A 26,502-nucleotide genomic window follows, 5' to 3' on the forward strand; every position below is an offset into this window, starting at 1 on the left:
ATGTGGAAACATTGATGCATTTTATTTCTCAGGATTCTCTGATGAACCTTTTGTAACATTATACACAATAATAATTTTTTTGGTAAGAAATTAATACTTTAATTCATCAAGGATGCATTAAATTTATCATGTTACAAAAAGATTATATTTCATATAAATTATGTTCTTTTTAACTTTCAAATAAACAAAGAATCCCGAAATAAAAATGTAAATAACTAGTTTTCAACACTGATAATAATCATAAATATTTCTTAATGGTCCGAAACAGGTTTTATTGTCCTTATTGTACTTTATAACGGAAACCCGGACGTGTTTTCATGATATTCGTCTTTCTGCATTCTCTTAAAGTTACTGTAAGTTAACTGTTTATCATTTTCTAACATATATGAGACTAAATGTTTAATGACATCTTAATAAATGTTTAATGACAGACATTAGCAGAGACTCGTGTAAGAGTGAGTCGCGTGCGCGAGCGCCGTGTGGATCACCCGGAGAAAATAAACGCGATTTAAAGGCTTATACCGAGATATTTCGGCTCAGGGTTTGAACATAACACACGATAACGCTTATGAATGCAGTCCATGTAGCATTAAAGTACATTAAAGACGATAAACGCGATAAATAAGTGATTTGATTAGCAGGCCTTACATTGGATGATGCTAGTCGTTCCACAACTGGACGAGGAAAGGAAAGTGCGCATGTGCGGAGCAAAGAACTCTGGGAAAAGCGCGGCCCACGTGATCGTGACGTATGCAGCAAGGCAAAATTATTTATTTTTTTTAGATAAAATTATGCGTGCGCGTTCGCTCAAATGCAGATATTGAACGTTATACAATGATACATACATAAATCAGAAAAAGAACAAGAAATGAAAACAGATGAAAACTAGCCTTTTGGCTAACTCTGGCATATTTTACAGTTGAGCTGTTATGTTAATATGCACTGTCCTTGCAAATAAATAAATAAATAAAATCAGAAAAAAGAGAAACAACCACAAAAATGAATCAATGTTAATTTTATTAGAAAATAAGTGGAAACTTTGGGAACCATTTTTCCTACATTTTATAATGACTTTAAAGTATACACAAACCTTTTGGAACAAATTATTTAAAAAAACAACAACAAAAAAAACATGTATCCTGAAATTTATGTAACTATGTGATGTTTTTTATGTGTAACAATGTAATGCATTTAGTTCTTGTGGAATTGAATAAAATGTATTAAAAAAAAATTAAATAAAAAAGAACAGATGTGTGCAAACACATTTTGTGAACACTAATAAAGACCAGAAGATTTTGAAGAAATGCTTTATTAATGTTACTGGAAGAGCCATGAGAGAACGTTCCTTGATAGCAGAGTATATAGGCTATATTTCAAAAAGTAAATGTTAAAATTATTATCCAGTACAAAATGTCGATTATTATTGTGTTTGTTTCCTTCTTGAGCATCAGTCCCTCGATGAATAGATGATCTCAGCGTCATCATATACAGTGTCACTGTTGAGAAGATGCTGGAAAACCAAAGAAAATCATCTGTTTTCATACGCTCACGTTCTCTGGGAAAGAAGAAAAATTAGGCTTTTAAGACTTTTAATTTGACTGACACACATTTTTAAGAGGCCAATGGTAAACAAAACCAGCCCGAATATATCAAGTACAAATATAAAACTAGTTAAAACATGATTTATATTTTGATATAAAAATGTAATATGAGAAATAAGCAAAGCTTTTATCAGTGAAACGCGCGATTTAGCGGAATAAGCCCCGCCTCCTAAATAAAAGAGCCAATCATAGACCGTGTTCAGCGCGGCGCCATGACAGGTTTGAAATCGGGGCTGTGAGGGATTATAGACTTGCTGTGTTTTTAATGGAATCCGCTGTAAAATGATCCTAGATCACTTATTTTCTCGAAATTCCGTCAGCAGAACAATTCAAAAACACATTAAAGAACAGTACAACCCACTGAAGAGATGTATATTCCTCACAGCATCGCGTTCATTCCCGCTAGAAATCAAAAATGGCGCTGCTGTGAATAATGTCGTTAGAAGCTCACTGTTCTCAGACGCGCGCTTATGACTGCGCATGCGCGTTGACTGGTCCAGCCTGAAAAACGTAGTTATGATTAACATTTAGGAGACAGTTGTTGTCAGATTTTATTGGTGACTTAAAATCGCAAGCTTGGTGAACAGCTTTGGAGAATTTGATGTGTCCTTCAGAGAGATGACTGAGGCGTTTCCAAGATGGCCGCCGAGTGACATGACTTGGCTTTTCTCCACTGACATCAGACCTTTCTCGAAATATACAATCTCAGATGCTATAGAATAAAACGGTTAGTTTGTTGCTAAACAAAATGCAAATAGTACATTTAAAGCAACAGTTTAGACAGGGCTGCCAACTTTTGAGTTTAGCTTGGAGCGAGAATTAGGATTTGGGGGCGGTGTAAAAAAATTGCATCACAATGAGTGTATTTTGATTGTCAAAACATTTAGTAACTAAACAGAATTGTATTGAACTTAGTGACGTTACAGTTTTTACATGGTGCATAGGCTACTGTATTAAATATTGCTCGACACAAATTTAACAATTTCAATTTAATTCTTGTGATTTGATTCCAATCTTGATTCGTTTGGATAATTACATACAGTAGATAAGCCTACATGTACATTTTTCTTTAAATAAATCTCACCTAATGCTGTAAACATACAGAGAGCCCTGTCAGCTGGTATTATTAAAGGTTAAAAACTCAAATTAAATATAATGCTGTTATAATAATGTTATATTTTAATGATACAAGTAAAAAATATATGTAATAGTGCACATATTTTGCTAAATACTCTTTATAGCTAATTTTTCTAGCCAACTAATGTGCTATGGTCATTAAATGGCTTTCCTGAGGTAAATGTAATGTTATTTTACATTGTTCTCCAGCTTTTGACCTCTTTCCACGGTTGAAAAACACTGATTGATCGATATCATATATGAGGCATATACATTTGGCTAAGTTGTACTGTATCTTTCAACATGCCTATTGTTCACTCGTGTTCATTTAGATGATCGGTTCACGTGCCGCTTGAATCCGCCACGTCACATTTACAAGCGCCAAAACAGCATTTATTGTTTGAATTTCATAATAAAATTGATAGAATCTGAGAATTAGTTTCATATAAAAAGTGTCAATTGCGTGAGAGTGGGCAGCCCTGTATAGATATTATAATGTTAGTATAAACATTCAAACAGCCGGATGAGTAAATGAACCACATTCACAGGCGTGTAGGATGTCAATCTCTTTATTATGAAACCAAGTCAAAATAAAAAAAAAACGTCTTCATGTCACGTTTATCTCTGAAAATAGGATCACATTGATTGAGGAGAGCAGATTTCATCTCAAAGTGTTGCATTCTCCACTCCTTCCACACAAATGTAAATCGTTCACTGAACACAACTAAACCTCCAAAAGCACTAAACCAATCAAGCTTCATTAAAAACTCAGTTGCACTTAGACAGAGGGAAGGGGGGAAAGCTGACTTTTCAACAGAAGGGAACACAGAATGTCTGATGCGAGACGGTGTGTGTGTTGCAGCAGTTCGAGCGGGTGTAAAGATGCAGGACTCCTGATGGTCATTATGTGGGAGGCGGTGGGTAGTACTGGTTATACTGACCGTATTGACCGTACTGACCCCAGGAATTCTGACCTCCCCACGAGTTATATTGCTGGAAGAGAAAAACACAGATGGGTGTGAGTGTACAGTTGTATAACTAGGGTTCGTACAGGTACTGTAAAAGGACATTTCTTTAAAGGTGCACTGTGTAATATCAGTGTTTCCCCTATAAATTTTTCCAGCAGCGGTGCTGTTACGTGCCGGAGGTTGTTACCAAGCCGCTCGCGGGGGGTCCGGGGGCATGCACCCCCGGAAGATTTTTTTTTTTTAATAACCCCTTAAACCATGACTTCTGGCAAGTTTTGTGGATAGAAATGTACATTTTGAGACATACATTTTGAGGCTCAAATGTAAGAAAGGGGCACTATGTCAAAAAAAAAAAATTATATATATATATATATATATATGTATATATATATTACGGCTGGGAATCGATTAAAAAAATAACTAATTAATCGCACAATTTGCTGTGATTAATCGCAATTAATTGCATTTCCTCCAAACTTGTAGCCTAATCATCAATATTTAAATGTAGAATCACTAATTAAATCAAACACACAAAAAAGGGGGAAAAAAGAAAAATGTCCACACAAATTGGACAGAAAATAGCCCTATATTAAAATATAAAACATCAATATATTATTCTTCATTCAGTTCTATGCAACATACTCAGATTTAACAGATTTATTTTTTGACTAATTATCAAAAAATAAAGTATAGTCATACAAAGCTATTATTACCAGAGTATGTGATCAGAGCAGGTCATTTTACCATGCATGGCTATACCATCTCAGCAAGCAGAAGTCTTCTACTGAGAAATTTCATGTTATTTGAGCAGGACTTTGCTTTTCCAGTGCGTGATCGGTACATGATTGGAGCGTTTGGGCCGTTAACCACAGAGCAGAACCATAGGAGCAGAACGCGCATCGCAAACATGGAGTGGAACATTGAGCAGAGAGCGCAGTGCGCCGACACACACACACGGAACCGAGAGCGCGGCGCAAACACGGAGCGGAAAAGACTCGCACGTGAAGTTACCAAAACAAGCTGCGCGAGAATGAAACCTTATTGCCGCCGAATACGGAGGGGCGGGACGGCATATTTTCCATAGACAGTAAAAAAATGGACACAGCGACCCCATAGACTTCAACGGAGAAAAGTTCGTACCGCTTTCTCCTTTGCACAAGCGCTTGCTCGCTCTCCCGTGGCGTCTGTCGTTGCTATACCAACCATGAACTGAGGCGCGCCTGAAAACCTTTTGATCTGTCCATGCTGAAAACGCGCGCGCCGCGTCGCTTCTATTATGAGCGCACTTGCCGCGCGCCCACATTTGAAATATTTGCATGTGAACGGCGCCTTTTATGGCAACGTGTGTAAGTGAATGTCGTGATATTATTGATCATGTGAAGATTTTGCAGCGGCGCTGAAAATCCAGCGGCGGCGCTGCGCCGCTGCTTAATACATTGTAGGGGAAACACTGAATATTTAGGAGGATCACCATATTAGGAGTGGTGTATAAAGACCTTACATAATGAAGCGTTATGTGTTTATTAGCTTACGAGCGTTTCTCTCTACACACACCGCGGGTCCGCTTACTTCGACATGTTTCTACAGTGGCCCTGAACGGACAAACTTGTTTCGTCACTGTGTTGTTCTTCACGCTAGCTAAAGTTAGCGAATAAAACACTGACACAATGATGAACAAGTCACAATAATATTCGCAATAACATATCGTTTTACTGAATAATTAAGTAAACCTAATTTATTAATCTTTGTAAAGAAACCTCATTGTTTAACTGCTACTCTCTGCTGTCTCAGACGACGACATCACTTCCTGTCGGCCAGCGTAACTTCTGTTGGGTGCAATCCACAACCTCACCACTAGATGAATGCCGCTAAAACGTTACACACTGCACTTTTAAAGCACTACTTTTTGGTTTTCAAGGAATCCAATCAGAGATCTCACTAATCAAACAATATTACCTTCAAATAAAAAATAAAAAAAGGTAAATAGATGAATAAAAATAAACCAATAAAAACAAAATGGTCCAAATAAAGTGCAGCAGATGCAATGACTGCGGTAACTTTAATCATTGAAAGGATACTATGACAAAGATATCTATGGAAGCTTGTTTAGAAGCAGAATTGTCAGAAATAAAGTCGCAATTGCGTGTTAAAAAGTCTAAAAACTATTCTGAGGTAAAAAAAAAAAAAAAAAAAGTCCATTTTTTTTCCCCCCTTAGAATTGGACTTTATATCTCACAATTCTGAGAAAAGATGTCAGAATTGCGAGACATAAACTCGCAATTGCGTTATAAAGTCAGAATTGTGTGATATAAAGTCGCAATTGCGAGAAAAAAAAGTCAGAATTCTGACTTTATATCACACAATTCTGACTTTACATCTTTATTTCGCGCAATTCTGCCTTTATATCTCGCAATTCTGAGAAATAAAGTCAGAATTGCGAGATGTAAACTCGCAATTGAGAGATAAAAAGTCGCAAATATCTTTTAAAATGTTTTATTTTGTGGCGGAAACAAGCTTCCATAGATATCGCTTTCCTTATTCAAACTGATTTATTTCCTCAATATATATTGACCTGAAGAATGAAAGCTGTATCATATACTTCATGTACAAAATCACACTCATAGCCATGAGAAATGGCTCTATATCAGACGGGCTGCGGCGTTTGTGTGAAAAGATTGTTTTATCGATAAAATTAAACACTAATTTCACATTTTTTGCCTTCAATAATTCAAGCACTTTTCAAGTACCCTTTCATAAATTTGGCTGTTTTCAAGGGTTTTCCAGGACTTCAAATTCAAGCACTTTAAAGGTGCAGTGTGTAACTTTTTCACTCTACTAAAGCATAAAGATGCCATACTATGTTTGCATATATTGAGGAAACATGCTAAGTTCACACACTCGTTTCTCTGTAAAACACTACTACAGCCAGTTATTTTACTTTGAAATGTGTTTCCAGGCTGGAATGTGTGTTATTGTTTTGGTCTGTGATACTGCATGTTGCGTGTCTCAAACTGGCGACCCGTGTGAGTGTCGAGTCTGAGGAGGCGGGAGAAACGACGATCTCCGATATTTTGAATTTGGACTGCAGTTCCTATTTCCACCACTAGTTGTCATTCTTACAGACTGCACCTTTAAGCACCTTTGTACGAACCCTGTATAAAGACCCATGTTCAGACATCTATACGGTCAGAAACGGTCAGAAACTGACCTGATACCAGTTGTTATAGTTGTATCCTGCATTGTTGGCCTGCATGTCCATCATCTGACCCGAGGCTGCTGATTGGTCGTCTGTTCGCTGTCTCTTTGCATCCGGCTCCTCTGAGCTGCATCATACCAGACAAAACACTCATCTCAACTTTGTGTGTTACAAGTTCTCTCAAATTGTTGTTGTTTTAAATATGCAAATTAGCCATCTTATTAAATATGCACTCATTGGCATACATATCCAAAGCAGAAATCTGAACAATGGATAAAGTCAGATTCATAATTACTGTTTGATTTAGTTGATGTATTAAGTTTTTTTTGGATTTCTCTTTTTCAGAAAATACTGTCGACAGACAAATACATTTTCGCTATGTTTTCAGGAATAAAATGTCCTGTATATCAGGCGAATGATAAAAACAAACCTTCAGAATATAGATATGAATAAAACTCTAGTTTGGTGCGTGTAAAGCTGCTGAAGTGGAGATTTATGAGTAAAACTCGCTGCATTTAAAGTCCCCCTGTGGTGAAAATCCAGCTTTTAATGTTGTTTATGTGTCTATGTGGTGTTTTTAATACGCTTTAAAACAAGCCATGTGTAAATTCATAAGTCGACACCATTCCTGAGTATTTCCTCCTTCAAACTGTATTGTAAAACTGGCTCTGTCATAAGTGAAGAGTTGAGAAAGAAACCGGATGTTTGTCAGTTTTATCAGTGAATTCGGTCCTAAAGTGACACCAGCCTAATATTCCTACTGTTGTCCGTGTCATTAATGTTAATAAAAACAACAAAATACAGCTTTGACAAAGATAAAACTATATTTCATTTCTACAGTGAACAAAGTGTTTTTACATTTAGGCCTAATTATTAATTTCTGTACCTGAAAACTGTACTTTGTTATTTAGTTTTCATCTCTGCTTGTAATTTGTGTATTTGTTCTTATTTTATTACTGTCTGTTCACTTGTTTTTAATAATGTTTGAACTTTATCAGTTAGGCTAGTAGTTTTTGATGTGGTATGATCCGATCCGTGGCTTAAAAACTGTAAATGATCCGAACCGTGAATTTTGTGATGCGTTCCACCACTAGTAATAAGCACATATTCACACAATCCGTAGGTGAATCCTGCGTCTCTTACCCGTTCTCTGCTTTCCTCTTTAACGTCTCCTGCTCCGTCTCGAGCCGCTGATGCTGTTCGTATGCCGCCACAAGCCTGCGGTTAAAAACAGTGAAGTTAAAAACAGCTTCCCTAAACTAATGTTCAGAGTAAAGGTCAAGACATTTTCGCCAGTCATGAAAAAAATCCAGATCGGGTTCGATTATCTGCGTTTTTCGCATCCGTAGCATTTTGAGGTGTTTTTACAATTTAGAGCCAACTAATGACGAATACGAAAAAACGCATATGAAAATATCGGACTCAGTGTGCAAGGAGCTTAAAGGTGCAGTCTGTAAGAATGACAGCTAGTGGTCGAAATCAGTACTGCAGTCCAAAATATCAAAGCTGGTTTTAACCGCTGAAAGACGTCAGTACTCTCCGTTTTTCAAGTTCAAATCCTCCAACGTTAATCTACTAACTCTCCTGACTGCTTTGTTGGATAAAAAGGGCGGATTCGTTGGATGGCGATTTATGATTGGTCAGATCACCTGTCAATCAAACTCCCTGCGAAGGGTCAACTGACCCAAGGACACTTACAGACTGCAAGTTAATGAGCAGATTTATCCCCGTCTTAATGCTCTCGTTCATAGAGATGTTTAGATGGATCGAGGCTTTTTAGGTTGTGTGGAATCTGCAATCTCTGACCCAGTTTGTTCGTCTCCATGGCAACAATACGCTGTGTTTTCCGACAACTGGCATCCCGGGGTGTCGAAAAACTATTGGCTGAACTGGCAGAGGGCGGAGTCACACAGACCAAAACAAAAACCGACTGATAACAAAGAACGTGTAAAATAATCAGTAAAATAGCTGGCTGTATGTAGAAGTGTTCTTCAGAGAAACGAGTGCGTGATCTTAGCATGTTTCCTGAATATCTGCAAACATGGTATTTTTATGCTTCAGTAGAGTAGAAACGCTAGTACATACAGCACCTTTAAGAACAGAGGAAAGTTACGTACACGTTGATGTCACTGCCGAAGTCCTCGAGGAACTCGACCTTGCGCTGGGAGAAGGTGACGCGCGACTCGAGAGGCATCGAGCTGTTCAGCGCTCGGTCGAAGCACGCGATGATCTCCGGCTCGTTCTGCTGCACGTCTCCGCTGTACTCGAGCTCTAGCAGGTTCAGGTACAGCTTCGGGTTCGTCTGCAGGCGCAAACACACACACAGTCAAACCTGAGTTCAGACACCTTCAACTAGTGATGGGTCATTCATGAACGATCCCGTTAATTGCGTGTGTCACATGACAAATGAACCAAAGACTCGGAAGGTAAATTAAATATTTATATTCCCTGTAAATTATCTTTGGCTGTAATATGATTTCTTAATTCAAAATGTGATTAAGATTTGTTAAAAGTATAACATTTAAAGCCACTTAAATGAACGAAATGACTCAAAGATTTGTTCATTCTGATGAACGAGAGTCACTAAAATAACCCGAACTTCCCATCACTACCTTCAACATTTCTCACATCATCACAGTTTATTCGCTATAGTTTAGAAAATGGTGATAAAATATGAGTTATGAACTCAGTTGATATTTGACTGGTTTTGTCTGTCCTTCTGTTAGACTGTCTCACACATGAATTATGTTGAATATCTGTCAGCTGTTAAATTTAACTACACAATTAGATAATACCAGTTTAGCTCAACCAATCACCAAGCAATGCTTCACTGTGTTCAGTCTGTGTGTAAAAAGAGCATTAGCAATTAAAGACAACACACTTCAGCAAAACATGATCAGCTCAAAGTTATGAATCATTTCTGCTCCCACATTTTTATAAAAGTAGTCACTGTATGAAGAATATTTGGGTATAATGTCACATAATAGTAAAAGTATACTTTTTTTTTAAATTATGTTCTCATGCCAATAATTCTAGATTCATTAATAGTCAAATGCTGAAACTTGTTTTTTTTATACTGCAATATTTATCGCAGAGATGGAAAAAAAAAATCAATTATGACAATAAAAAAAATCTTATCAAATTGAATGGATTATGCATTGTTATATTGGTGCATACAAATGAAAATACTTAAATATTTGTGTTCATTCAGCGAAAATAACACGACCTCGTCTTTTTCGACGGCCTCCATCAGCACTTTCTTGGCCTTCCCGATGCTCTTCTGCACTTTGACCATCTGTCGCGCCAGTTTCACCGCGTAGAACGAGGACTCGCTGCTGTTCTTCCCGTTGGTGATGGCGTCCCGCAGCAAAGCCTCGGCTTCGTCCATGTTCCCGTGCCGGCGCTCCAGACTCACCCGTCTCAACCTCACCATGGCCAGTCCCGGGACGCCCTCCTCGAACGCTTTCAGGATGCTCCGGGCCTCATCGATGCTGCCTGTCGGGGCACCAGATTTTACAGAGATCAGTGACAAACACGCAAGCATAAAGTGCACACACACATAAAGAGATACTATACACACTACCAGTCAAAAGTGTTGGATCGTTAGATTTTTTGTTTTTATAAAAAGTCTCTTCTGCTCACCGAGGCTGCATTTATTTAATCAAAAATACTGTTTTAAATTTTTTTTTTTTGTTAAATATGACCATTTAAAATAACTTTTCTATGTGAATATATAGTAAAGTGTAATTTATTCCTGTGATCAAAGCTGAATGTTCAGCATCATTACTCCAGTCTTCAGTGTCACATGATCCTTCAGAAATCACTCTAATATGAGGATTTGATGCTTAAATCCTTTTAATCAGTTGATAACAGTTGTTTCCATTTTTTTAGGATTCTTTCATGAATAGAAAGTTCAAAAGAACCGCATTTATTTGAAATATAATCTTTCAATTTCAAATGAAGTGAAGACTGGAGTAATGATGCTGAAGCTTTGATCACAGGAATAATTACACTTCACTATATATTATCATAGAAAACAGCTGTTTTAAACTGTAATAATATTTCACAATATTACCGTTTTTGTTTTTTTTATCAAATAAATGCAGCTTTGGTGAGAAGAGACTTTTAAAAACATTTAAAATCTTACAGATCCAAAACTTTTGACTGGTTTTGCCAATCTCAACTGCTTGATCGTCATAAAATGTAACTTAAGGCATTAAAATATTAAGATATAAGCATTAACATCATAATTTTCTGTAAAGCTGCTTTGAAACAATGTGTATTTATTGTGAAAAGTGGGATAAAAATAAACTGGACTTGACAAATTACCAGATTTTCTGGAAAATAAGTCGCACCGTGTCAAAATTGAATTGTTGAGAGAGAAAAAAAAAACATTGTATAAGTGACATTTTATTACTACTTTCAGAAATTATGTAAAATATCGGTAAAAACAAAACATTTACAAATATTTAACTATTCAAGCTGGTTTTCGCCACAGAATAAAACATTTTTAAAGACAATTGCGACTTTTTATCTCGCAATTCTGACTTTATTTCTCAGAATTGCGAGATATAAAGTCAGAATTACGAGAAATAAACTTGCAACTGAGAATCACAATTATCTTTTAAAATGTTTTATTCTGTGGCGGAAACAAGCTTCCATATTAAACAGTTTAGTTCCCATCACTACAGAAAAAAATAACAAAGAAAAAAACTAAATATTTAGAACATGAATGAAAAACATACAAGTATAAATGCCATTCACTATAAACGACAAACAAAATAAATGCCAAGCCAAAGCAAAACTAAAAGAAATTCTACAAATTTTATTGAAATATGTTATTTGTGGTTTGTGTTATTTCAGGATTCAAATAGACTTTCCTCGAAAGGAACTTTGCTACGATGCAAGTCAGTATAGAAGAATAAAACGTCATCAGCGTGCGCTAGTGATAAACAGGGCTTGAATTTCGGCGCGGGATTGCGGGTATTGCGCATATTTTTTATCATTCCCGCAGGTCTCCCATTTATAATGCGGGAAATTCCCGCAAACATTGATTCACTTTAGCATGTAGGTTGTATTAGTTAATGAATCCACACAGATTATAAAATCAAATCAGTCATTTTAAAACTGTCTGCGAGACGCAATTTCACAAACAGCGTGAGTGATTCAGCGGCGCTGCGTCTTATATCTCTCGTCTCTCAAAATGGGTTACACAAGGCAATCGTTAAGCGCGCAGCAGGCAGCGATACTCTCGCTTTTCGGGAGTCGGGATACACGGAATTGTCACTTGCATAATCGGGCCAGCAATGCATCACGAGTAACTAAAGTTTACCATTTGCACGTCTTTTTAAGTCTCACCAGTTTAATCATTCACGCGATTTTAAACTCTTCGGTAGCTACTTGCGCGCTGTCTGAGAGATATTTTTTTCTCTGCACACATACATAGAGTAAAACCGCCTCACACACAGCTCGCGGGTAACAAAAGTTATTTTTCGTGGATTACATCGCTTTAACAGTCAAAAACATAAGAAAATTATGTCAATTTCGGTCTTGAGTATCCTCTAAACACAGTCGGTTATGTCTTAAATAAGCATAAAGCGCACGTGACCGTATAATGAAAACAGGATCCGTGCACTAGCTCTTAAAGGGACAGCAGCCGTATGTGTCTGTGATTAATTTGGTTTTCAAAACAACAAAACATAGCTTTCATTTTAAGGAATCAGGATTAATAGCCAATGTATTTAATTTTGTCAGGACTAAAATACTACCCAGTGTTATTTTACATTTGATTACTTTATTCAGTCTCTGTAGTATTTCTGAATACTAGTTTTAGACCTAAGCAAAAACTTTTCTCTTTTTTTCTCTTTATTGGTATGTGCTACTTTTTTTCAATTTAATTCAAAGATTGAAATCAAGCTTCCTTGAGTTGTGTAAATTCTTTAGAACAAAATTACCCCATTGTAAAAATGCAATAAGTAATCATACATAGGCGAGATAAATGTAATTAAAAAAAAAAGTCTAAACTCCCCCCTCAAATTAAAAATCCCCCCCCCCCATAAGAATCACCTAAGGGGGGATTTCCCCCCCAATTTCCAAAATGAAATTCAGGCCCTGGATAAATGAACAGCGCAAGATGAATCGCACTTCGGCATTTGTGGTTATTAAGTGCGCTGGGAAAAGGAAGAAGCGAAAGAGGAGAATATGGATGTGGGATAAGTCCAGTTTTGCACATGGAGCTTGAGGCAAGTAGTTTTAAGGTTTGGCGTTGATCAATACGCCATTTTATGTTGCATTTTTATCTACTTACATTCCAGAAAATACAGTACTTGATTTTTAGTATTGTTTAAAGGGTTCATTCCCCCTCAAGCCATCCTAGGTGTATAAGACATTGTTCTTTCAGTCAAACAATCAGTTAAAAAATATCCTGGCTCTTCCCAGCTTTATAATGGGAGTAAATGGTGACAGATTTTGAAGCCCAATAAAGTGCATCCATCCATCATAAAAGAAATCAGCCGTACGGCTCCAAGGGTTAATAAAGGCCGTCCGAAGCGTTTTTGTAGGAGAAATATCCATATTTAGACCTTTATAAACTATAATCTCTTGCTTCCAGTAATGGCCGTACGCGAGTCCATTCATTCCCATTATAAAGCTGGGAAGAGCCAGGATCTTTAATATAACTGTGTTCGGCTGAAAGAAGAAAGTCATATACACCTAGGATGGCTTGAGAGTGAATAAATTATGGGATCATTTTTATTTTTGGGGCGAATTAACCCTTTAATACCCGTTTACCAAGTCAACAGCGTAACGTTTTACCTTGCTGCTCCTCAAAGGCCGCCCAGAGCAGGTGAACGGTGGGTTTCTTGGGAAGGTGGACCGTGCACGCCTTCTTATAGATGTGTCGAACGCCCTCAGTGCTGTAGCTCTCCAGATACTTGGCATACTTCAGGAGAGAGAGAGAGAGCAACAGATAGGGAGAGAGAGAGCGAGAGAGAGACAGATAGTGAGAGAGAGAGAGCAAAGTGAGCGAGAGAGCAACAGAAAGGGAGAGAGAGAGAGAAAGAGCGAGAGAGAGCGCAACAGATAGGGAGAGAGAGCGAGAAAGAGTGAGAGAGAGAGCAACAGATAGGGAGAGAGAGCGAGAGAGTGAGAGAGAGAGCAACAGATAGGGAGAGAGAGCGAGAGAGAAAGAGAGAGAGACAGAGAGAGGAGGAATAACAGAAGAAGAGGGAAAAGAACACATAAAACTTGAGCTTTCATTTCACATCCCCTGCACTGGTGAATTTCCACAAGATCGTTTTGAGAATTTCTGTTTTAAACCCATCAGCACCTTCATGGAACCAATAAGATAAGTTTCTGTAAGGTAGAAGGAGACGGAGAGGTGCAACGTAGTTGGCAAATGCTGCAGTCAAATCTTGTGTGGCAAAGCAGGCCATCCCCTAATATAACAGATACAGTCAAATATCAACGTTACACGCAAAGAGTGCAGCAAGTTTTTACTGTGGAAGTGATGATATCGTTGATGGGGAAGCAGAGGGTTGGACTGAGGGAATGGAGGCGGGGGACGCGAGCGCGTGTAGCTAACCTTGATCCAGAACTCCTCGTACAGCGCGCAGGCGATCAGGCAGCGCTCGAACAGAACCACCACGCGCTCCGGCGTCCCGTTCTCCAGCTCGAAGTCCAGGTACTCCCTCCAGTTGTGCAGCTGGGTCTTCTCCAGCGCCTTCACGTGGAAGTACGGCCGCTTGATCTGGGGGGGGGAACACAACGCTCGTCAGATGTAATCAGGTGTGTGTGTGAGAGAGTGAGTGTGTGAGAGTGAGTAAGTGAGTGAGTGTGAGAGTGAGTGTGAGAGTGAGTGAGTGTGAGAGCGAGTGAGTGAACGAGAGAGTGAGTGTGAGAGTGAGTGAGCGAGCGACCGGGTAAGTGAGTGAGAGCAAGTGTGTGAGAGTTTGTAAGTGAGTGAGTGTGAGAGTGAGTGAGTGAGTGAGTGAGAGTGAGCGAGTGTGTGTGAGCGAGTGAGAGAGCGAGTGAGAGAGCGAGTGAGTGAGCGAGTGTGTAGAGCAGGGATCAGCAACTCCGGTCCTGGAGGGCCACTGTCCTGCAGAGTTTAGCTTCAGCCCTGATAAAAACTCACCTGCCTGTATCTATCTAGTAATCCTGAAAACACTGATTGCCTTGTTCAGGTGTGTTTAATTAGGGTTGGAGCTAAACTCTGCAGGACAGTGGCCCTCCAGGACCGGAGTTGCTGATCCCTGGTGTAGAGTGAGTATGTGAGTGTAGTGTGTGTCTGTGTGTCTGTGTGAGTGAGTGAGTGAGTGAGTGAGTGAGTGAGTGAGTGAGTGAGTGAGTGAGTGAGTGAGTGAGTGAGTGAGTGAGTGAGTGAGTGAGTGAGTGAGTGAGTGAGTGAGTGAGTGAGTGAGTGAGTGAGTGAGTGAGTGAGTGAGTGAGTGAGTGTGAGAGTGAGTGTGAGAGTGAGTGAGTGAGTGAGTGAGTGAGTGAGTGAGTGTGAGAGTGAGTGTGAGAGTGAGTGAGTGAGTGAGTGAGTGTGAGAGTGAGTGAGTGAGTGTGAGAGTGAGTGTAGTGTGTGTCTGTGTGAGTGAGTGTAGTGTGTGTCTGTGTGAGTGAGTGAGTGAGTGAGTGAGTGAGTGAGTGAGTGAGTGAGTGAGTGAGTGAGTGAGTGAGTGAGTGAGTGAGTGAGTGAGTGAGTGAGTGAGTGAGTGAGTGAGTGAGTGAGTGAGTGAGTGTGTGTGAGAGATAGGGGTGTGACGGTTAGTATATAACCGTGAGACCGACGGTTATAGTTGAACACCGTCATTAGAACTCTATAACCGCCAAAACCGTGTTATTAAAATATTTTTTACAAACATTTTTTTATCATAGAGAATGTTTAAATACTAATTAAAAACAATTGTGAACAGTCTGTGTTATTAGTGATTTACGTCGTTTCCAACTGTATTTGATTCTTTGCCGAGTACCCCCTACCGCCAATCATTTGAGATAGAAATAAAAGCTACGACTATGATATAGTGATGTGCCATCATTATGAGATTTATTAAACAAAGGAAAAACATTTGCAATAATAAACATTAGCAATAAACATTTGCAATAATAACAAATGTATCATTACCGTGATCGTGCAGTTTAGCCCTTGACTGGCCCCAAACATGTTTGATAAACGAAACATATAGCCTACAGTGTGTGTATATATGATGTGTATTACATTTTAACTCAAAAAACAATTGTAATAAAAGATTGGATCATAAGATGCGCAATATTTCGGGAGACATGGTTTTTACCACTTAATGAAGTTTTGTAAATCATCAGACATGATTTTTACCACTTCATCAAGTTTTGCTTTGTAGAAAGCCTTTCTTTAAAACGAATTTCGTTTTGTACAAATTGTATCTTAATTTTAATAAATGTTTCATCAACCAATTTCATGTAGCCTATTTAATAAATAAAAAGAAAACATAGTAGACAATATAATAACCGCGACATGCAGGCGCGGGCGCGCCGCGTTCACTTGCATTGCATTTCATTGTGAACTAGAGCGCATCTCATTGTAAATTAATGAAACTCAGCATAGGCCTATGCCTCATACATTAGCATTAAATATCTTTGCTGCATCCTTTCTAGAACAGACAAGGGCTTTCTTGCGGCTCGCATCAGCAGAGCATTGCATCGTCCATAGACCGCAAAACAATCAGCGGATGGCGGGCGGGTGCGGCTTTGAAAAAAAAAAAAAACATTGGTGCGGATGTTGAGATATTAATTTTATTTGTTTAATAGGCGACCAAGTAGCTAATCAGTGTCTGCTCGTTTATTCAAACTAAGTTGTCCTATAACAGACGACCTTCGCAACGCCCCCCCGGCCGACGGTTATGTTATGAACCGTCACATTTGACTCACGTCATAACCGTCATCACCAATTCTGAAACCGGCACACCCCTAGTGAGAGAGAGTGCGAGTATGTGAGTGTGTGTGTGTCAGTACAATCGTTCATTCAAACTAGATTTTTCTAACTAAAAATTAAACTGAAAACTAAATAGTCACATTCACTGCTGTGATCGATAAGATTTTCAATGCTTTTTAAAATAAGTCTCTTCTCACCAAGGCTGCATTTATTTGATTAAAAAAAAAATTATACTGTTAAATATTATAAAAAAAAAAAAAAAAAAAAAAAACGAATTTATTCCTTGAATTTTCAGCATCATTACTCCAGTCTTCAGCGTCACATGATCCTTCACAAACGTAAGAGTAGTACGGACACTTGATCAGCGGGCGAAACCAGCGTCAGATGTGAGCGTTTAAGAGGGACGAGACGGTTTACATACAAGCTTAACTAAAAATTAAACTGAAAACTAAATATATTCACATACATAAAGGGTTTGAAATCTACTTTTTCACTCACCGGCCAGTTTAGCTACTAAATTTAAGTTACCGGACATTCAGAACTTCTAGTAGCCAAAAAAAAGGATTAACTACATTATATATTTATTTATTATACAATTTGGATTTCATACATTAATTTCTTATTCAAACAAAATCCTGTCATCCAGCATTGATCTGGGTCTTCTCTCGATCAGCGACTCAAAACCAGCGTTCGTCAGATCTGAGAGTTTGTTAAAGGGGACGGGACGGTTCAACTACAATCCGTTCATTAAAACTAGATTTTTAATCGATGGAATAATCGGTAGAATACTCGAACACATAAAAAAAAAAAAACATGCACCCAAATAATCAGTTTATCATCAGATTGACAGTTCAACCGAACCGAAAGGAATCGTGTTGCCTTGAAATAATGCAATCAACTGGAAATAAATTAAGCAAATAAATGCTTGAATTAGTGCTGGGCGGTTTGACCAAAAATCAACATCACGGTTTTTTTCTAAATGATACCGGTTTCACGGTTTTTACCGTTTTTTTTTTTTTTTCAAGCATGATGGGTGTTAACCACATTTTCTACTGAGTGAGAGAGGAAATAGTGCAGTAGATTTACTTATAATGCCCTATTTTATTGTCATGAGTGAATATTATAGAAAAAATCCACACTAATATTAATAATACAGGTTTGCAAGGCTGTTTACAAAGAGGTGCCAGCAGGACGCGCTTTAGGAGCGGCAGAAACAGTGGTTTCCCCGGTAACGGCTGTACACAAAGCAGCAACGCTCATAAACACTGCTTTATCAGGAAAGATAAAGAAAGATTCAATCGTAATACCAAAGAAACTTTTCTAAAGACCGTCAGTTCACTTCAGATACGTTAATACAGTATAAAAACACGCGCGCCGCGAGAAAAAAGACTCTCACCCACACGTCTCGTGCCCATTCTAGTCAATGCTTGTGTTTCAGATCGAAGCTTCCCAGAAGCGGCTCTCCGCGCCGCTTCGCTAAATATAGGCGCCTAGTCTATTTTGATGCACCGCGTGGAGGACGGAATAAAACCTTGTCGCAGCCGTAATGCGCCGCAGACGTGTGTTGTAAATGAGGGGTGAGACTGTGTCGCGCAGCGCCGCGTTCCGATTAAAGCGACATACACCGGTATTGCGGTTTATTAAAAATTCATATCGTAACAAAAATAAACACCGGTATTCGGTATGAACCGGTAAACCGCCCAGCACTAGCTTGAATCCAACCATTTTATCAATGGGATTTAAGAAATACCTTGTGCACGTGTTGTGCTGTGATGCGCATAACAGATTCAGTATTACAAACGTGCGTACATTAACAAGTATTTGATAAAAAAAAAGCTCGTCATATTACACATGCAAACGAATTTGTGAATCAGCAACATTTTTTGGGGTTCATACAAAGAATTTTCAGATAATGAAGTCGGATTGAATTTATTTCGATTAGTGCATGAAAGTGCTTTTCATGTGTTGGTCAAAAATTACCAAAAAAAATTGTCAATGAAATTAATGTACTATATTTTAGTTTGATAACGTTTTTTTTATTTAATATTTTATTTAATATTTTTTATAGAAAATTATATTTACACTGTATTAATAATCCATTTATTCATGTTTTTTTAGCATAGTCCTGAAAATTTAATTAAATTAAAACTTAAACTGTCGTAAATCTTGAATGCTTTAAATTGACAGACTTAAGTTTAATCTCTTTTCAAAGACGACACATGGCAAATTATTGATGAAGTAAAAAAATAATAATTAAAAAAAGGGTACTTAAAAAAACAGAATTTTATGTGCATTATGAAAAATTTTATAAACATTTTCAAATTTTATATGAAATATCTATTTTCACGTTTTACTCTAAAACTGCACTAAAATCAAAGCCATAAATCTAAACAAGTTGTGTTCCACATTAAGGTTGATATCTCCATAAATTATCTTTCAGTGAGAGTGTGTTCGGCTGCAGTACCAAACGCTTCCACTAGAGGAAACTCGTCTCCATTCATTCCAATGCGTCATATTTGACCGCGAGGAGCACAAGTGGGACGATTTTTTTCAGGACCATTAAACCTTTTCAAATCATGTCCATAATTTGTGTATTAAAGCAAGTGCCAAAACCTTTACCAAGTTTCATACCATTCCCGTGAAAAAAACGAGCACCAGAGGGTTAAAGACTTCTAGCATAAAAACACTCACCCCCTCCTCGAAGGCCCATCGCTTGCTGACTTCATGCTCGTTGTGGTTGAACACCTCCTGCCGAGTCTCGATCACCTTGTGCCTCATGTTCTCGATCTCCGTCACTCTCTGAAGGGCAAAACACAGCGTCCTGAGCGTCGCGTCGTGAAAGCGCAAACATTTTATCTCGTCTGATGTCCAGCTACGCAAAAGGTCTACGTCACCATGAGTTTGACAGAAACAGTACGGTTTGCACACCCAGTGAATCAGCTGTGGCCCAAGCCCCGGTGCTGGGAAGGGACGGTGTCATTTCGTCACGAGCCCGTCCCACTTTAAGCCCAAGTCCCTGATTGGATGCCAACCTGGACCCTCAGGTTTTCATTGGCTGCTAACGGAAAGACACCTCTTCAAACCTGCACACGTTTTGCTTGTCTCCAGGATCAGCTAGACGCCCCTGCCTACCTGTGCCATGTTTGATAACCCCACAGATGGCAGGTTGGCTCTCTTACCTTTGCGGGATCTGGCAGATCCTCCGTTCCCGGCGGAAGCTCTTCGCCAGGGGCGTCGTCTCCGCTAGGCTTGTTAGCATTAGCTAGTTCCACTCGCAGCGCCACGAACTCCTCCTCCGACAGGAAGTGCTTGGGGTTGTTGCTCTGCACGTGTTCTTTGAACCTGAACAAAGAGTCAAATTTAAAACCTGCACAAATAAAATAAAAAAATATAAAACAACCTTATTTCTCATTCGCCGCGTTTCCATTACAGATTTGTGCTAAACTTTCGCGAAATTTTCTAAATGTCATGTTAAAATGGCTCATTCTAAGCTAATAAAAACATAGCAGTTCATTATGTAGGTCTTTATACACCACTGAAAACGGTTATGTATATGATACTGCAGTTGTCAACAAATCCTCCTAAAATATTACACATTGCACCTTTAATGTCATCAGGAATTTCCGCGTTTCCATTACAGATTGCGCAAACTGATTTTTCCCGCCATAAATATATATACCTGAAGAATGAAAGCTGTATCATATACTAGGGATATGAGGAATATTACGCTCATAGCCATGAGAAATGGCTCTATATATATATGCAGCGTTAATCTTGCATGAAAAGATTGTTTTATCGATAAAATTAAACTAATTTCACATATATTGTCTTCCAATAATTCAAGCGCTTTACTTTTTCGCATACCATTTACTTTCTGTGTTTACCAGTTCTGTCTAACAAAGTATAAGATATGACTGACAGAGATTGAAAACTAATGAATGTGAGTGAGCGCTGTGTGATCAGGCGCTGCAGTTCTCAGCGCCGCTCGTCAAAATAAGAGTCCGGAGCACCGTCAAAATAAGAGTCCCGCTTCCGACACATCGGCCAATCAGAAAAACTGATCAGTCGATGCCGATATTTTAAAAATGCCAAATATCGGCCGTGGCGATATATCAGAAGTGTTGGATGCGAGTGTATGGTGCTCACTTCTGGAAGTGCTGCGAGTACAGCTGTGTGGGGATGCAGAGGATCCGGTCGTAGACGGCGGTGACGTTGGCCAGCTTGTCCTGCTCCGTCTCCCAGGCGATGTAAGCCTCCCACAGACGGTCCGAGCGGAAGTCCGTGCCACACGCCAGAACCGCGTGCTCATAGGACCTGAAGGAACACAAGCACAGCACTGAACAATGGCATCTGCATCTGTTTTTTTATTTAATAATCTTCAGAGTAAAGGTCCTTGCACACCGAGTCCAAAATTCTCGTACGTTAAAAAATTAAATAAAAATTAAATAGATCCTGATATCCTGCACTTCTGGAGACTCCAGGGAGTTCCAGTTCTGGAAAATGGTGGCGCCGGAGACTAAAGGGGTCCTGATGGTTTCACACTTGATTCTTTTGCAGTTAACGTGTCTTTTCTTCTTCACCCGTTTTTGTCTGAGCCAATGAGCATTTCACTGTCCAATGGTCATGCTTTAACTGCAATGTCTAGTATTGCATTAGAACTGAATCCCTCTCATGCGCATTTAATAATATTTGACTTAAGTCTGAGTTAAATTTATTTTTTGGCTTATTTTACCTGTAAAAGAAAACGTGTCTAATAATTATGCACACCTGAATCTAAGGCGTTTTTCATTTCCAGCCTTCAGGAGCAATTATATATCACTTATAAATGATTAAATACAAAATTAATAGTAGTTAAGGTTAATGTGGATCGGAATTGGTAAAATGTGCCTGAAAAATAAAATAAAATCAACATGCCTAATAATTCTGCACGCAGTGTATATTTCATTTCTACAGTGAAGAAAGAGATCAATTTACATTTAGTCTTAATTATTAATTTCTGTACCTGAATACTTCTGTTAAACTTTATTATTTAGTATTCATCTCTGATTTTATCAGTTAGGCTAGTAGTTTTTAATGTGGTATCGAAGACCTTCAAGTGAGCTTTAAGTAATAAATGAAAGGCAAAGCCCCCCCCCCCATATATATATATTATTATTATTATTATATATATTTTTATTTTATTTTTTTTTCCTCTTTGCTGATCCAAAAAATGATCTGATCCGTGGCTCAAAAACCGTGAATGATCTGAACCGCGAATTTTCTGATCCATTCCACCACTACTCGCATGTGACTTGTGAAAATGAAAATGCAACATTGTAACACATTAAGTCTTGTTTTGGAACAAAGCAAACATGTGAAAACATGTCTAATTTAAGAGCTTGCGGTTAACACACAACGAGTTAAACTTGTCTATGAAACTCCTGATGTTCTTCCGGTTAGTGCACTTACGCTCTGATGCGGTTCTCCGCCTCCCCGTCGCTGGTGTCCTGGTTCTCTCGCAGGAACGTGATGTAATGAAGCCACAGGTCCACGCTGAGCGGGATGGCCTGAAGACCTCGCCGGTACACCTGCAAATATTCAAATCGGTTCATATCTTTTTAAAGCACCTTTATAAAGCAGGGTATATACAGGAATCATGGAGTTAAATATAATGCCTTTTAAGACCTGTTTTAAAGGGGTCATCAGATGCAAAAGTCACTTTTATATGTGATGCGATCTGGGAAAACCCATCGGATGTCGCACTGCTACGTTTTCAGTAAGGTCTAAACATAGATCGAATGTCAGTTTTTTTAATCAAAAATGGGTTTTCATTAAATTATTATTATTCTATAACATCTTCTCTATCATCTCTGAATATATCTTGACCAAATTCACTAGTTTAGTGAAGAAAAATAGCAATTTATAGTGGCAAGCTGAAAAGACGGTCTTTCTCTTCAAGAACACGCATGGCAGAGGTGCCAGAAAAAAATAATACGCCCATAGCTCTCCTTCTCTTAACACTACAAAGACAGTTCACCTATCAAAATAAACCACATAACAGAATAAAGGTATATCAATGTGCATTCCCCTTGATCAGACTCACCTCATCAGCCATCTGGATGTAACCATGCTTCCTCTCAATATCAGCATATTTCTTCCAGTACCCATAACAGTACGGATAGTGCAGGAAAAATGCATCAAATGCCTTCCTTGAAGCCACCAGGTGGTTCTGAAACAAAAGAAACGCTGATGAATGCTTGTGATGCTTTAGCATTAAAGGGTTAGTTCACCAAAAAAAAAAAAAAAGAAGTATTCTCTCCAAACCCATAAGACTCGTTTATCATTAAAACACAAATGAAGATATTTTAATGAAAGCCTAACTGAAAACTATGAAAGCCGTGTGACCGGCCAACCGGTAAAAAAGAAAATAAAAAATACATTAAAGAAACTATTCCCTCTGATTTTGTTTCATTAATGAAGTTTGACTAATCGCAGGAGTCACGCATTCGTTTAGAGCTCGTGTGAATTTTACGTATAAAATGAAGTTAACGAACAACCTCGTCCCATCAGGAAACGCCACATGAATTTCACTGCGCTTTATGAAGAGCTTTTCTTCTGCGTGAAGAAGCCGTTCGCCGGAGATGTGTTAAAAGATTCATTCATGCACACGAGAGAGTGCATTCATGATTATTAGGCTACCGGTAAACTAGTCCTCCTGGCGCCGGGTCGAGTGAGTAGGCCTAATTTACTCTCTTACCTTTGTTCTTTGATTAGCATTAATGACACTCCATCTGACACACGTCCCATTTTCTCACAAATCTCTACATTCATTTATGATATTATTTAAATCATTTGCTCTTATGAGGACACTCGACAAAACGGACATTTTGGCATAATTTCTGTGTTATGTTTTGTTCAAGGCATAAAAGAGACCTCGATACTGACGAGCGTCTTTTCCGTGTGTGTGTGTGTAATAGGCAGGACTTAGAGCGCGGCCTCTTGTTTTGTCACGCTTGAATGGTTGCGCGTGACCATACAACGCTAGTCAACTGGTGACAGAAAATACGGATACTGCGTAATTGCTTTAAAAAAACATTTTTGCGGTGCTGCGGTGGGCAGGCGATGAAACCGTTCGACCGCACGATCTCTTTTGTATTGCGATATATTGTAGTGAATAAACTTTCAATGGAGGGACTTTTTAATCAGAAATATCTTAATTTGTGTTTTGAAGATGAAAGTCTTCAGTGATTTACCTCTTGCTCCACGTACTGCAGAAGGTAGACCCATCCGTTAAAGTCTTCCGGGTTTTCTTCCACGACCTTCGAAAGACGCTCGTATTCTGTGGGAAACTCAGGCTCTTGTGGTTCGGTTGGTTCTGCTGCTGTTTCGGCTCCTGGTTCTGCTGGTTCTTCTTCTTTGGGAGCGTCTTCCAGCTCCATATTGGAAGGGCTCTCGGAGTCTCCCGTCTGTTTCAACGGATCCGGCTCCACCGATTGGTCCACGACGTCTCCGTTCGATTCCGTCGGCTGCCCGTCAACCGGGATTGAGTTTTCCAGAACGAGATCTGAAGGACTGGTCTTCGGGTCAATGTTTTCCGCTGCGGATTTCAGATGCTCCAGCGAGAACAGCTGTAACTGTTCCACGGCGGACTCGTGGGTTTCCGGTTCTGGGAGAGGGGGAGCCGGTGCCGTGGTCCAGTCGGGTGCGGTCGGTTCTGAGCCCTCCATCGCAGACGAGTCCCCGTTATCAGGGGCGTTCGTGTCCAACATCCCGGTCATGGGCTCAGCTGAAACAAACCGATGGGACACCGTTACGTAAAACAGGTTTTTGACCCCCAAACATGATCATCGTCATTAAAGCGATGCGTTTTTGCAAGAAAAAAAATCCATATTTATTTCTGTTATATTAAAAAAAGTCCTGGCTGTTCCTAACTTTATAATGATGCCTTAGATTTTGAAGGCCGAAAAAGTGCATCCATCCATCATAAAAGTAATCCATACAACTAAGAAAGACTTTTTGTAAGAAAAATATCCATATTTATAGCTTTATCAACTATAATCACTGGCTTCCGTCAACGACCGTACTAGAGTTTAGTTCCGGCGGACGTGACCTCTGACCCGACACACTCAAGCTCCTCCCACATCTCTGTAAAAATTCTCATTTTAGACTAAATTCGTGACCAGTGTTTTTTTGTTTTTACTCTATCCTCTGCGCTTCCATGTTCGTCAACACGTCATGCGTCAGGTCAGAGGTCACTATTCTGCTGGAACTAAACTCATGTATGGCCATTACTGGAAGCAAGTTATTAAAGTAATAAATACGGATATTTTTCTTACAAATACACTTCACTTCAGAAGGCCTTTATTAACCCCTGGAGTCATGTGGGTTTCTTATGATGGATGGACGCACTTTTTTGGGCTTGAAAATTTAAGGCTCCATTTACTCCCATTATAAAGCTGGGAAGAGCCAGGATTTTTTTAACATGCTAACTGTGTGTTCGGCTGAAAGAATAAAGTCATAAACACCTAGGATGCCTTGAGGGAGAGTAAAATATGGGATAATTTTCATTTTTCTGAAGACAACAATCATTTCATAATACTTTTGCTGGCAAAATATGTAAGTTGTAATGCAATATGCGCTATTAGCACAAGATAACGTAAGTTTTCAGCCTATTTAAACAGCAGGCTTGATTGATATGAATGAATCTACAAACTCTGCGCAAACCGCAAGTTTACATCAAATCAACTCAGACGTTTTGGAATGTTCACTATAAAAAAAAAAAAAAAAGCACACACACACACAAAAAAAAAACATGAACGGAAATTAAACCTACAAAAACCTTGAGAGTTTATTTATGGTTATATTAAATGTTTGTAGCGTTTCCTGGTCAAACGACACACGATGGTTCGTCGAAGTTAGTTTACTAAAAAATAGTTAGCCTACTGATCAAAACAGGCTTTACAACGCGTTCGATTTGTTTTAAAAGGTTAATCAGTTTTCAAACCAGGAAAATATGTTATATAATTATGAAAACGTTTTCAATAGCATCGGTCTGGTTTCGGCCTGCTCTTTTCACGCGTTAGCTGAACTGCTAACGACCCGACGCCGTTGATTTACCTCAGAGTGTTCTAGAAAAGACCGCGCGCGAATCGCGGGAAATACCCGGAGAGAAGGATACTTACCAGAATCTTCCATGAAACTGGGTTAAAACGGCAGATATTTGCACAACTTCTTCGAAGTTTTTATGCGGCTGATAACATGTGGTCGAACGGCCGCGCTCTATCGCATTCAACACCAGCTGCGACGAGGAAAGGACACGAATGCTTTGCGCATGCGCACTGCGCTACGAAACTCAAAACACAAAATAAAAGGCGCCGCGGCCTATTTTTTTTTTTTTTTTTTAATCAATGTGGGATAAATATGAAAGCCCATTTCCGCCACATGAAAAATAAATAACGCTTAAATCTTGATTATGACATAAAAACTCATTATGGAATACTAGATACATCATAATTTTGACTTTTTTTGTCATAACTATAACAAAACTGTCGAAATTGTGACATACAGAGTCATAGTTATGTCATACAAAGATAAAAATCATGACTTTTTATGTCATTATAAATTTCAAGCCAGAAATTCTTCTTTACCTGCATTGAAATCTAGTCTTAAAACATATCTCTTTTCGTTGGCTTTTAATAAATTGTAATGTCTTGTTTTGTTCTTCTCTGT

The 26,502-nt window shown here is 38.8% G+C and overlaps 2 protein-coding genes across 3 annotated transcripts in view; both read right to left on the reverse strand.

The window, feature by feature from the left end:
- faua (FAU ubiquitin like and ribosomal protein S30 fusion a) overlaps positions 1–739 on the reverse strand; it is a 3,933-nt gene extending 3,194 nt beyond the window's left edge. Inside the window, exon 1 of the mRNA XM_081378396.1 lies at positions 649–739. The gene's annotated coding sequence lies outside the window, so the exon portion shown is untranslated. The remainder of the gene's footprint in view (positions 1–648) is intronic.
- A 260-nt stretch (positions 740–999) lies between these two features.
- On the reverse strand, positions 1,000–26,127 carry prpf39 (PRP39 pre-mRNA processing factor 39 homolog (yeast)). Of its 2 annotated transcripts, XM_081379594.1 has the most exons (15): positions 25,956–26,113; positions 24,027–24,559; positions 22,877–23,002; positions 22,243–22,361; positions 20,941–21,108; positions 19,974–20,136; positions 19,486–19,593; positions 14,464–14,628; positions 13,695–13,821; positions 10,108–10,376; positions 8,999–9,183; positions 8,025–8,099; positions 6,894–7,008; positions 3,659–3,710; positions 1,000–1,555 (listed from the first exon to the last, which is right to left on the reverse strand). In XM_081379594.1, the coding sequence occupies exons 1-15, from the start codon at positions 25,966–25,968 to the stop codon at positions 1,539–1,541; spliced, it is 2,235 nt and encodes a 744-aa protein (XP_081235720.1). In that variant the 5' UTR covers positions 25,969–26,113; the 3' UTR covers positions 1,000–1,538. The 2 variants fall into 2 exon arrangements, with proteins under 2 accessions (XP_081235720.1, XP_081235719.1); XM_081379593.1 differs by lacking the exon at positions 1,000–1,555 and having other exon boundaries at positions 3,271–3,710; positions 25,956–26,127.
- Between the last annotated feature and the right edge of the window lie 375 nt (positions 26,128–26,502).

This window comes from Scardinius erythrophthalmus, assembly GCF_964197995.2.
Source record: "Scardinius erythrophthalmus genome assembly, chromosome: 11".
NCBI lineage: Eukaryota > Metazoa > Chordata > Actinopteri > Cypriniformes > Leuciscidae > Scardinius > Scardinius erythrophthalmus.

Excerpts from the sequence above, each read along its gene's own strand:
- prpf39 (XM_081379593.1), bottom strand. Across the intron at positions 21,109-22,242 it reads GCGGAGAACCGCATCAGAGC|GTCCTATGAGCACGCGGTTC; the intron begins GTAAGTGCACTA and ends GTGTTCCTTCAG. Across the intron at positions 8,100-8,998 it reads TTCGGCAGTGACATCAACGT|GCTTGTGGCGGCATACGAAC; the intron begins GTACGTAACTTT and ends TTTTAACCGCAG.